General features: G+C 44.6%; 1 protein-coding gene across 1 annotated transcript; it reads right to left on the bottom strand.

Moving 5' to 3' along the window:
* Positions 1-1,749: 1,749 nt before the first annotated feature.
* Positions 1,750-13,048, bottom strand: LOC308335363 (E3 ubiquitin-protein ligase rfwd3.L-like; the record flags this gene model as incomplete). Its single annotated transcript, XM_080792382.1, has 6 exons — positions 1,750-1,893; positions 4,775-5,004; positions 6,461-6,675; positions 9,464-9,640; positions 11,992-12,148; positions 13,042-13,048. 6 exons carry the CDS (start codon positions 13,046-13,048, stop codon positions 1,750-1,752), a joined length of 930 nt encoding a protein of 309 aa, XP_080648508.1.
* Positions 13,049-13,821: the final 773 nt, after the last annotated feature.

Raw genomic sequence — 13,821 nt, forward strand, 5'->3', positions numbered from 1 at the left:
GTGTGTGTGTGTGTGTGTGTGTGTGAGTGAGTGTGAGTGTGAGTGCACACTAAACAAAGTGGAAACCGAGCTACACTTCCTAACCATCTGTCCATTGTACCAAGACATCAGAGACACATACTTCCCACAGATTACAACCACACACGGAGATTTTGAAAACATGACCAATGACAAAAAACTCCCATATCTGCTGGGCGAAGTACAACAATGTGCAAACACAGCAGCAAGATTTGTGAGTTGCTGTGATAGGAGATGGATATCAAATGGAACACAACCACCCTAAAGACTAATCATTGTGTATATTCCTGCACTATACCTGCATCAAGTGATCTTGGTACACAGAAGTTGATCTATTGAAGATTCTGACCTTCAAAGTACATCATTTTTGTTCTGATTGTATTGCTGTATCGTTGTATTGTTCTTTCTGCTTTGGCAATGTAAACGTATGTTTTCTCATGCCAATAAAGCCCTTTGAATTGAATTGAGTTGAGTGTGAGTGTGAGTGTGAGTGTGAGTGTGAGTGTGAGTGTGTGTGTGTGTGTGTGTGTGTGTGTGTGTGTGTGTGTGTGTGTGTGTGTGTCACTCCCATTGATGTCTTAAAAACGTGTTTCTCTGGTACTGGTGGCTTTATTTCTCTCACGTCAATCAACAAGCCAACATAAAAACTGATAAATAGAACAACAAAGCATGAAGCACATAAACATAAACATAACTAAAATATAGTACAAACAATATTCACCTCACTGGCTGCACATAGGGATCAAGGGAATGAAGGAAGGAACCCATATGAACAAAAACAATCAAGACTGGAAAGAAACACAATCAATCAATTAGACTCAAAACAAAACATAAACATAAATATTGACAAACAACACACAGAAACCAAAATAACCTGAACTGCCTTCACAACCCTCCTGTCTGCATGCTGCACAGGAGGAAGTGTACAATGCTTGTCAGCCATGCTGAATTGAACCCATATATGGTCATGAGACCGGAAATGACGTAGATAAATGGCGCAACAAATAAAATACTCTTTACCAAAACATCAAATAATGCAAAGTGGAAGGTAGAAAATAAGAAATAACAAAAACATAATTCTGGCAGCCAAACTCTGTGGACAGCTAATCTCCGGCACCGTTGGCTTGATCGCAGCCATACTCTGCACACACACTCCCTGAATGCCACAGCTGAACCTCTGCCCCAAGGTTTTCACATTGGCCTCTTATAGCGCCACCACCAGGCCGCTTTGTGCAAAACTCTTTTTTTGGACAGTACACCTACAGATGTCCAAACAGTATGAAAATGTGTGCACAGTCTCTAGAGCCATTCAATGAAACATGTCTTTCAGATTTGAGATTTTTAGGACTCCATCCTGATTGGCTTCCAAAGTTCACAGGAGTGCTCTGTTTCAAACAAAATGCCACAAATCATGATCTTGTGATTTCAGTGAAATTGTGCATGCACATTCCCACTAGGCCAAGGAAGAAATGCCACTGGAACATTTTCAACTCAGCCTCATGGTGGCGCTATAACTGGCCGATTAGTGTTTTCACCTCTAACTGCATGGATCTGTGTAAAACTTTGTATGCACACTCCCTAGAGGCCAAGGGAAAACCTTTGCCTGGAAATGTACAAATAAACAATAAACATCTGCCCTTTAGTTTATAGCTGCACCGGGGCGATGAGCGGGATTTGATAGGGCAGAGATCTCCGTCTTGGCCGCTCAGATTGATGACGTTCCACTAGTGTTCACTCCCATTTATATATTTTGACCGTCTTCTCTGTGAGAGAGGCGAGGTAGTGGTCTCCGTTGACGTCGAAGGGGCTGATGTCCAACACCGGCTGGCCAGCGGGTAGCTTCTGAAGGAGAGCACCACTCCCTGCATCCCACACCTAGAAGAGAGTACAGGGATTGAAGCAAAACATAAAAATATCTCACACGCCTGAAATAATGTGTAGGCTATGGCCAAGACATACTATGTGATTTGTGAAACAGGTTTCAAAGGAGACCACAACACCAGCAGTTTCCTAAACAATTGTTCCCAATTGTGCCTGTTACGTCATTTCGCTTATTTTGTCTGACTGAAACGTGGCTGGGTGAGCAAGAATATGTCAGTTTAAATACAGCCACCCCACCAAGTCACACCAATGCCCATATCCCCAGAGACAATGGTAAAATTGGAGGTGGAGTTGCTGCCATCTTCAATTCAAGGCTAACAATTAGTCCTAGAACCAAAGCCACCTACAAATCATTTGGCAGCTTGATTCTCAACCTTTCACACCCAAGCTGGAAATCAATACAGCACAGTTCATCACAGTGTACCGCCCTCCCGGCACCTACACACTATTTATATCTGAGTTCTCTGACTTTTTATCAAGTCCTTGAGTCTAATAAAATCATCTTAATTGGTGCTCTAAATATTAGCCATCAACTCGGTATATTTCAACACAATAGAAGACCCCCACACCTATAGTCCTTCTTGTTGATAGTCAAATGCTCATTTTAAATGACACTTGACTCTGTCTCTCCCCAGAAAAGGAAGGTAATAAAGCAACAAAGGCTAGCCCCATGGTACAACTCGGAAACTAGAAATCTCAAGCGAACGTCGCAAACTTCAAAGAAAATGGCGCTCAACCAAACAGAAAGAATCATGTATACTAGTCTAGCCTCAAAATATACAAAAAGGCCCTCGACAATGCCAGAGCCACCTATTATTCACCCCTAATAGAGGACAACAAAAGTAACCCCAAGTTCCTTTTTGACACTTCACGGATCCCTACAACTCTCAATAGTAACGATTTCATGAGAGAGATGGCCGCACACCCAAATATATGGACAGTTTCTCCCCAATCGAGCTCTCTGATTTCACTTCAATGATAACTTGGTACATCCCTGCTCAATATGATCAATATGTAGCTGGTGACAGGCTACGTGCCACAATCCTTTAAGCCAAGGTAGCTGTAATCAAACCTGTCCTCAAAAAGCCTACTCTTGATTCAGGCATTCTAGCTAACTATAGACCCATATCAAACCTTCCATTTCTCTCCAAAATCCTCAAGAAAGCAGTCGCCAAACAGTTATGTGACTTTCTACATAACAACAATTTATTCGAAGGCTTTCAGTCAGGTTTCAGAGCAAACCATAGCACTGAGACGGCATTGCTGAGAGTCGCAAATGACCTCCTGACTGCAGCAGATAATAACCTCCTCTCCGTACTATTATCAGGCTGCCCAAGTAAGTCTCTGAATTAGTTTAAAATGCTGCGGCGCGTGTGCTGACAGGTACCAGAAGAAGAGGCCACTCCTTCACTGGCCTCTCTACACTGGCTACCGGTTAAATACAGAATAGAGTTCAACATTCTTCTCCTCACCTACAAAGCTCTCAATGGTCAGGCACCACAATATCTCAAATAACTCATCGATCCCTAAAAACCAAATAGAATACCAGTGTGTTTACAGTATGTAAAAATGCTTACTGTCCCAAAAATATCAAAAGTTACAACAGGAGGCAGGGCGTTTAGGTCCCAGGCACCTCAGCTGTGGATCCTTAATTCTCCCAGCTTCAGTCCGTGGGGCTGACACGCTCTGCACATTCAATACTAGGTTAAAAACCTTTCTCTACGACAAAGCCTATAGCTAGACTTGTCTTCAGTACTCGCTCACCCGACAAAGTCATAAGGGTGAGAACTGAGTAAGGGGAACCTCCTGCCAAAACCTGCACCTGTGTTTTGTATCTGCTAAATACCATAGTCGTACATTGTTTGTGTGGGTTTGTCTCCCAGCAGTGCCGGAGTGCCGGAGTGTAATACACACTGTATAGGCTCCAGTAAGGCCTGCCACTAACCCAACATCCGGGGAATCCCTACCCGGAGTCTCTTTTCGTCCTCCACTTCGCAGTTCCGTGGACCTCTAATATTAACCCCCAATTGACTGCAGAGTGCGACCATGGACCAGGCCTCTTCATGGATGGAGCCCATCAGAAGTCCTGCCTGTTCACGAGCTTTCAATTCAACCCCTTGTCCTTTAAATTGCTCCATGTATTGATCAAAAGCAAAATACTTGTTTGCTCCCCGTCTATGACTTTATTGTGGCCTCCACCTCATAGAAGGGACGTTTCTCCTTCAGACTTAAGCCTCACGTCAGAGGAAGAGCAATGTGCTCAAAATGTCACTTTTATGAGGTGGATGCCACAATAAGTCACAGACAGGGAGCTACAGTGTGCAACGCCCTCTTTTTGCTTTTGATCAATGTTTCTTTGGAGCACCTGCTTTTAACACATTTAGTCTATAGGACGTGTGGAACCGTCTTAAGCAACCCAATCGACGGGTTGCAATGATGTGTGTACACGTCCTAGCGCATCTTCAATGATACCAAACGAGAAGAATATTCAGATTTATTTATTCATTTTAGTGGGACTCTAAGGCCACCAAATGATTCGCTCTTTGTTCATGCACGGTCCCGTTCACTTCCTATTTACCGCGGCAGAAAGAATGCCTCGTCTCTCCTAATCTAGGGCGCTCTCCGTGGTTTTGATCTGATCGATAATACTAAGCGATTCATTTCTGACTCATCCGCCTCTCGTTCAAAATATGAACGCTTTGGATAATTTATATAATGGAAACGAGAGCAAGGTAAGCAAGCAAAATATTTCTCCGGTGGGGGGGTGGTCAGAGTAAAAGTGGCCATGTCTTCCCAGCACACCAGAGCTACTATTTTGAAGGAATCCCGGGACTGATTGTGTTAAAGGGCGTGTTAAGGGGAGTGTTCTTCTCACCATGGTGGAGTTGCTGGCCTCGTCTCCGACACACACCAGCGTGGCGCCCTGTCCGGAGGGGCTGCCGAACACAGCGTTCTTGGTGAGCCGGGATCCGGGGATCCGGGATCCGGCGCCGAAGGTCCGGAGCGGCTTCCAGGAGCAGCAGCCGGGCTCCTGGGCCACCGCGTCCCGCTGGGGCGTCCTGCTCAGCTCCATCAGTACGCTGCGCAGCACCGGGTTGGAGCGCCCTGGGGTGCAGGAGAGAGAAAGAGAGAGTTGGAAAGAGGCAAAAGTTAAGGAGGATTGAGGAGGATTGCGCCGTGTAATGGATTACTGCATGTTTTTTTGTGAGGGTACCTACTACCTACCCTAGGAGACACGGGGAGAACATGCACACTTCACACAGAAAGGCCCTGTGTTTAACCATTTGAACCGTTATTTTAAACTTTAGCTGTTGAAAAACAGCAGATCTACAACCTCATAGCACGGCACAGAGTGCCGTGGTACAAGCTTGTAGCTTGTAGATCTGCTATATATTTTCTTAAATCGTGTGTGCAGATCTTTGAATATATATCCCAGCGAATATTTTTAACTCAAATATTTGCTTCTCCCTTTGTCCCTGGGACAACATATTTCAACAAGATTTCCCTTCTTTATAATAAAATGGTAAAATGGTAAAATGGTGCATTTATATAGCGCCTTTATCCAAAGCGCTTTACATAGATTGTGCATTACATTCTCCCATTCACACACACATTCATACACCGATTGCGGCGGAAGCCATGCAAGGTACCAACCAGCACATCGGGAGCAATTTGGGGTTCAGTGTCTTGCCCAAGGACACTTCGACATGTAGACAGGAGGAGCCGGGATTCAAACCGCCGACCCATGGATCATTGGACGACCTGCTCTACCTCTTGAGCCACAGTCGCCCTAATAAACTGCTATTTGAAACATCCTTTGTATAATGAGGTGTGAAGCCTTGACAAACAGTGAAGAGATTGCCACAGATGTCAACATGCTGACAATTAGCAATGCTCAGGACAAAACACGAGGTGCGTTCAAACCTGAACATATACATTTGTTTCGAGTCGCTTCAATCGCTTGACTTTGGTCGTCAGTCAGCGGTGATAAGAAAAAAAGTCCCTTTGCTAGTGTTGCGTGCCGATTGGCTGTAGACACAGTCAGTGGCGGTTAGTGTTCCACAGGCCCTGAGGCGAGATTGGCCCGGGCCTGCACCCCCCACCCCCCCCCCTTGCTGGTACCACCGGCTGCCTCTACTATATCGCCATGCCTGGACACCGTTATTTAACTTTGGCAGTGTAACCAAATGGACCAATACATATAATTTATGAGTAGCAAAACTAGTTCCTATGTCTTTGGAAAGGGTTTAGTTTTGTCAGTTGGAACTGGATGGATTAAACCAAACAGCCAAAAACATTTCCGGGGTCCCATGCTTGGATTCGTGTGGGGACGCGAAGGTTGCTTCAGTTGGAGTTTTCAAGACGGGGCGAAGATACCAGGCGGTTGTTTGCTTCGTTCCCACCGTGCCCGTTCGCACAACTTCTCGTCTTTGCATTGACTTTGTATGAAATCGCGCCACTCTAACTGTTCAGGTCTGAGCGCAGCTCAAGGAACCCTTATAGCCTAAAGCAGGGACACCCTTTGTACACGGTTTGGTGGTCACCAGACAGTCTCTCTCACCTGGCCGGTACGTGACCAGACAGTGGCGGCTCTCCGTGTCCACCTGGATGTCGGTGCAGCTGCTGGTCTCCAGGGGCAGGCTGTGGGGCTTGTAGGTGGTCCCGTCCACCTGCTCCCAGAAGTAGGCCCCCTCCAGGGTGCCCACGATGAGCCCCCCGCAGGGGAAGCTGCCGGAGGCGGCCCTGGACACGTAGCACAGAGACGACACCGGGCACCTGGGAGGAGAAACAACGTGAGCTGTGCATTACTATGCTGTACTGTACTGTACTGTACTGTACAACGCCCTGGTAAAGTCTGTCCCGACAGCCAGGAACCTTAGTGTTGTCCTGGACAGTCAGCTCTCGTTCAAAACACACAGCTGTCACAGCTGTCACTCGATCCTGTAGGTTTACACTCTATAACATACGACGAATTAGACCCTTCCTCACCCAGGAGTCAGCCCAGCTCCTAATCCAGACAACAGTCTTGTCAAAACTTGACTATTGTAACTCCCTCCTTACTGGCCTACCGGCATGTGAACTTAAGCCCCTCCAAATGATCCAAAATGCCGTAGCTCGCTTGGTCTTCAACCAGCCAAAATTCTCACACGTCTCCCCCCTTCTCCGCTCCCTCCATTGGCTCCCGGTCGCTGCCCGCACAGAATACAAAACTCTGATGCTGGCATTCAAAGCAACCAAAGGTATAACTCCCCCATATCTCACAAGTATGATCGTACCCTACAAACCCTCCCGCACACTCAGATCAGCCAACGCAGGGAAGCTGGAGGTACCTTCACTAAAAACGCCGGGATAACGCTCCACACGTCCCAAACTCTTCTCCCTTCTGGCTCCAAAACTATGGAATGCAATTTCCATCACAGTCATAACTGTAGCCTCACTCAATCCTCCGCCGTAGTCTGAAAACCCACCTCTTCAGACTCCACCATGGCCCGTAGCACCAGTGTTGCCAACTCTCCAGTAACGGAAGTAGCTAGTGGCTCCTCGAAAAGTCGCCAAAAGTCGCCAGGGGTGGGATATGCGCGCGCGTAGCGCGCGCCGCCCCTAGCGACTTTTTTGCGTCCCTAGCGACTTTTAGGCGCCCCTTAGTGCACTTAGTTTGTATCATCTCTTCATTTGATAACACATCGTTTAAACTCATTGTAATATTAAAAAAAAACATACCTCAATTTAACTAATGTTTAGAACGCTATTTTGTTCCGATCCATACAGGAATTAGAAGGTTAATACTTTATGCATCCGAGTGTGTATTTTATTTTTTACTAGCAGACTAAACTGAGCTGCCAGTGCTTCCTCCTTTCTTGCTCTGTCGAGCTCGAGGGGCGCGTTCGGAAATACCGCACCGGAGCGCACTCGCCTAGGCAGAGCAAGAAAGGAGGAAGCACTGGTAGACAGTCTGTGCAGTGTGCACATAACCGAGCCGAGGAAGCCACTGAGCCTGCTGTGACCTGTGAGCCAGACCAGACGCGCCGACCACTTTTAGTTTTGCCAATTTCGCGGATTTGAGGCTGAGAAAAAAAAAAAAAAGATTTTATCTCTGGCGCATATCTGGCGCCTGTCAACACGATTTGTCCCCAATTCACCAGGGGAAAAAAGCTAGATTTCTCGCCAGAAGCTTTTCACTAATTCAGTCGCTAGGGGGGTCTGGAAAGAAGCTAAATATGACGACAAATCCGCTAAGTTGGCAACACTGCGTAGCACTTGCTCTAGCCTAGCCCCTTATATAGCACTTTATGTAGACTTAGATAGTATTTTAGACAGACTTATAGCTCGTTACGTAGACAGCACTAGAATTGCATTTTATGTAGTCATAGCACTTTATAGTACACATGTATATTGTATAATATATAATATAGTATAGTATGTATAGTTGACATAGATACTCCACTGTTACGTTCTTAGTTTATACATGATTCATTATAACTACTTTTATATATGTGATGTATGCCATTCTTTTTGTTTTTGCTTAATGTAAGTCGCTCTGGATCAAGAGCGTCTGCTAAATGCCTAAATTCACAAATAAACTAAAAATTAAGGAAAAGACAAAAAAGAGAAAGAAAACCCTCAACCCTCCCACCCATACTGCTCAGTGACACTGCATACTATAGAATAAGATGATAGAAAGCTCATGGAAAACATCTGAAAAGAAAATGGCGTGCAGTCAGCCATATCAATGCTATCCTGTCTATTAATTGTTTCTACTCAAGTAATGGACAAGGGGCAGCAAAACCTTATCAAACTGTCTCTACCGTATTCTCTCAAGATGAAGTGTACTAGTCATTTCGTTTAGCCAATGCTTAAATGCAGGAGCCTCCTCCTTTTTTCCAGTGAGTCAATTTTTGTTTTGTTATTGCTGTAATCAGACTATATGAGAAGAGTTGTTTCTGTGCTCTCGTCAACATAGGCATGGAGTCTGACAAACCCAGAATAATTAGTACAGGATTGGGGTCAATATGAATACTCAAAATCCAATATCCAATATCTTTAATTGTATCCGAGGGCTGTGAAGAAGATTAGCATCTATTGCATTACATTTGTCACAGTGCGAAGAATTACTCATTGAAAATAATTTAATTTGTTTTTAATTCATGACAAATATATATTTTTTGGGAATGATTTTTTAAAATACTAATATTCATTTTATTACATAGCTTCACAACAACTACACTGCAGCTACACTGCAATTGGCAATCACTGATGGGTTTGTAAATAGCGCATTTTATTATGGGGCAAGAAAACGTATGTATTTGTCTTTTTTTATGGCTAAAATAGCGCAATCTGCGCGCATAAAATGTCTCCAAATGGCCATTTGTAACATGGAACTCATTTTCATCAAGTTCCACATGGAACTTGTAGATCTGCTATGTTTCAACAGCTAAAGCGTAACATTATGCAAAATAAAAACCTAAAGGGGTTCCTGTCCAGAATGGGTTGGCGGTGGCGGTTGCAGCTGGTGCGTGCTGGTGTTAATATTAAATAAATTAAACTAACTAACTAACTAACTTACCTGGAGCGCGGCGGTTGCAGCTGGTGCACGTGCATGCTGGAGTGTCTGATGTCATAGACGAGCACGCCTCCGCTGAACAGACCGGCGTAAAGGTAGTTGCTGTTGTCCAGAGACCAGCAGCAGCTCCACACGGGCATGCCCGTGTCGTACGTATGCACCACCATGTTGGACATCAAACTGACACACACACACACACACACACACACACGCACGACTGATCAATAGATAGATAAAGATACCTTTATTGATCCTGTCTGCTGCGGCAGCCAGAGCCAACACAGCAGTACATGTTAGTAACCTTACAGATAAAGGATAAGAGCTACAGTAGATAGATACGGCAGAATAACAGCACAATAAATACACTTTCAAGAATTACAGTATAATGCAGATGCATACTGTAAGTAAGCCTTGCATGAGGCCCATATAGGGGAGGAGCCTATCCCGTGTTTCTGTGGCAGCTTGATGTACAAGTACACCCCATGGACATGATGTACAAGTACACCCTGGACATGACGCCAGTAAGTCGCAGGGATTTATCCTCATCCAACCCTTGATGCTTGAGTGCTTTTGGTATGACCCGGCCGGGGATCGAACCGCGACCCAGTTACAGTCTCATGGTGGACACTCAAACCACAAGGCCACTGAGCTGGTTAATACAGATGCATACATCCTATACAATCTAGTCTAGCCTATAGTGCAGAGCAAGAAATGCTGTTGATAAATATAAAAGTATACAGTAATATGCACTGTATGTATACAATCACGTTACAATAGTCTCTCTCTCACACACACACACACACACACACACACACACACACACACACACACTAGGCTGCCGAATATAAACACAAATTAATTAATTTGCACCTATAGCCTAGCTCTATGATCGTCTGGAGGAGCGGCTGGTTTAATTAGCCTGGCTAATAAGCCAGACCGAATCAGCCATTGGCAAAAAAAAATGTTGTGTGATATTAGTCTGGCTTATTAGCCAGGCTAGTACTTAATTACTTTGGTCATAAAGGCTTCCTCTAAGCTAGAATCAAAGGTGCAAGCCACTTCAAGAATGAAAACTGATCTGTTCTCTTCATTGACCACAACAACATCTGGTGTAATAGCAGAGAGATGTGCAAAAATGTCAGTATTTTCAGTACAGAGTTGAAACATCGAAGGTTTGACACAGGAATGTTTGTACATTCGCACACACAGTGCAACATGTTTAGATACAGTGTATGTCCTTTGTTATGAAATCAACTATTCTGTCGTGGCATGCTATGTAAAGCCCGAATGTGTGACATGGTTTCTGTAACGAGCCCTGTGTGATGCAAGCAATGCGGGTCATGGGTGGAGGGAAACCAGAGGGATAGGTTGAGTTTGGTGAGAAGGATCTGTAGCCTAAAGCTTTTACTGTGATGAGGTGATAATGTCCTCATTGAGAGCAGTGCTCCTTAGAAATGAATGGGAAACAGAGTGGTCAGCATGGGGAAGGCAAGCCAGTTTCCCCTGGAGTTTGAGTCCAGTCCAGTGTTGTTGTTGCCGATGTTGGAACATATCCAACACGGTCCGCCGGGCACCCTTAGGTGTGTCCACTGTAGGTCACTGTTACTCTAACAGAGGTGAGAGGGTCAGTTATTATGTCCTCACACACACACACACACACACACACACACACACACACACACACACACACACACACACACACACACACACACACACACACACACACACACACCATCTAATCCTACAAGTCACAGGCAGTCGTTGTCCTGTATACGCATGCCTTGTGTTATACATTCTGCAGACAAAAAGATAAGACCGATAGAAGATGTTTAGATCAAGAGAATTTAAAATCCCCTCGAGTTTTACACTCATTTATACTTTTTTGCCCGCTGGGACGCAGATCAAGTCTCATTTTGCTACGCGTTGGGAGCATGTTGATCCATGTTTTTCTCTATATATTTCTGTTAAGCACTTTGTGACTTGTTCTTAAAAGGTGCTATATAAATAACGCTTTATTATTATTATTATTATGTATATCTGCCATTTTCACTGGCGTGCAACCAAGTAGTGACCAGTGACGAAGAGATGGAAGCAAAGAGTGGAACCGGTTCTCAACATGTAAGTGTAAAAGGTAAAAATAAATAAAAGCACGGCACCTGATCTGCACTCGTGTTTGTGTGTTGTGTTGTGTTCCTTACTCCTCAGTCAGTTTGATCGTGTTGTCCAGCGACACAGACAGCATCAGGCTGTGTGTCGTGTGTATATACCTGGTCAGTTTGACTGTGTTGTCCAGCGACACAGACAGCATCAGGCTGTGTGTCGTGTGTATATACCTGGTCAGTTTGACTGTGTTGTCCAGCGACACAGACAGCATCAGGCTGTGTGTCGTGTGTATATACCTGGTCAGTTTGACTGTGTTGTCCAGCGACACAGACAGCATCAGGCTGTGTGTCGTGTGTATATACCTGGTCAGTTTGACTGTGTTGTCCAGCGACACAGACAGCATCAGGCTGTGTGTCGTGTGTATATACCTGGTCAGTTTGACTGTGTTGTCCAGCGACGCAGACAGCATCAGGCTCTCGGTCTGTCTTTGTAAGGCCAGGCCTCGGATCTGCTTGGCGTGGATGGGAACGTACTGGATGGCCCTCGTGTTCACTACGCTGATCTTCGCCACCCCGCAACTTGGACCTGGAGGGAGGGAGGATTTAAAAGAAACCGGACTAAATAGATCGTTTTCATTGTAATTTGACATTTCATGTCGACGTCAAGACCGTTCCATCACAGCACAAAGTATGGGCTTGAATCTAATTTATATTTATTTAGCACAGTATAAAAAAGCCCAAGGAGCTTACGAGGGGAGGCATACTATGATCCGACGGACCATTGGTCCGAGGTGCGCTGGGGGTCGGGAGAGGGTTGGGGTTAGGTTTAGGTGTGCTGCCCCGGGGGAGGTTAGGGTTAGGGTGAGGGTTTGAGGTAGGTTGTCGATCGGACCAATGCTCCGTCGGATCAAACACATGCACTCGCTTGCGAGGCCTCTATCTAAGTCACAATGTAAGACACAATAAAACATCCAGAACACGTTCGTAAACAATATAGAATTTCCAAGATACACAATTGCAGTCTATAAAAATAAGAGATAATACAAAAACATATAATTAAGTGATCTGGCCAATTAAATAGGTTATGCTTATGTTTGAAATTATTTAATGAAGTAGAATTTGATGAGATCACTGTACAGCTGTTCCATAGCTGGGCCCCCCTGTATCTGATGGAGAACTGACACAGTACAGTATGGAACTTTGGGAGATGTAAAGGATTTGCCTGTCTTGTATTGAAATGGTGCACATCACTGTTGAACTGAAAGAGGCTTTACCGGGCAAAGGAAATTAAACTGGCTGGAACGATACTTTGAAAAATAAAGTTGCAGGTTTGGTATTTAATTAAATTAAAAATTGGTAAAATATTAAGTTGTTTGAAAAGAGGTAGGCAAAATGAGCAGAACAATTACTGTATGTGGCAATCCTGCAGAATCTTTTTTGCAGTCTTTGGCCCTTTCCCAATTCCTTGTTTAACCATACCCCTCATTCCCCTTGCCCCTACATAATGAGTGTCAAGGGGTAGGGGGAATTGGAACGTCCCTAAATATTGAACGTCCCTTGTAGATATTGATATATGTGATATACAACCTGTTCTCAGAAAATAGCTGATCTGCAAGCTAACTACAGGCCAGTGGTCCCCAAACCTTTTCATGTCAAGGACCCCCAAATTAGCCCGCAGACCGCATTTGAAGAGATATGCCAGGGACCCCATAGACTTTTACGAATCTAGCAGTGTCACGGACCGCCAGTGTGACATGCATTAGTCCATGGATGGACCCATTTGATGGCATTTCTGTCTCTGGGACCCCCAATTTATATTGTAAAATCAATGTTAATTAACTCTGAGAGTGTACAAATGGACCCTTATGGATCCATTTGGTTCCAAACTATCATTTAGCTGGGGACCCCCTGGAACTCTCTCAAGGACCCCTGGGAGTCCCCATAATCCACTTTGGAAACCACTTTCCATAAGCTGTAGATCGGCTATTTTGGGAGAAGAGATGGAACGTAAATATAACATTGCTGCGGTTATGAAGAAATCAATATATTGTAATTTTGTCTCATCTTGGTAGCCCACCAAAATGTAATTCAGCTAGATATATAGCTCATTCTGACACCTACTCAACAGTTGTACCTGATTAATTGATTATTGTATTAACAGATTGTATAGGGTACAGATATTTCATGTTTCATTTCACTTAAATCTGACACTGTCCAAATCCAAACTGTCACGCACTATGTCCTTCCGCAATATCAGAA

The sequence above is a fragment of the Protomyctophum bolini genome (genome assembly GCF_963924005.1).
Source record: "Protomyctophum bolini genome assembly, chromosome: 20".
In the NCBI taxonomy this organism is placed as follows: domain Eukaryota; kingdom Metazoa; phylum Chordata; class Actinopteri; order Myctophiformes; family Myctophidae; genus Protomyctophum; species Protomyctophum bolini.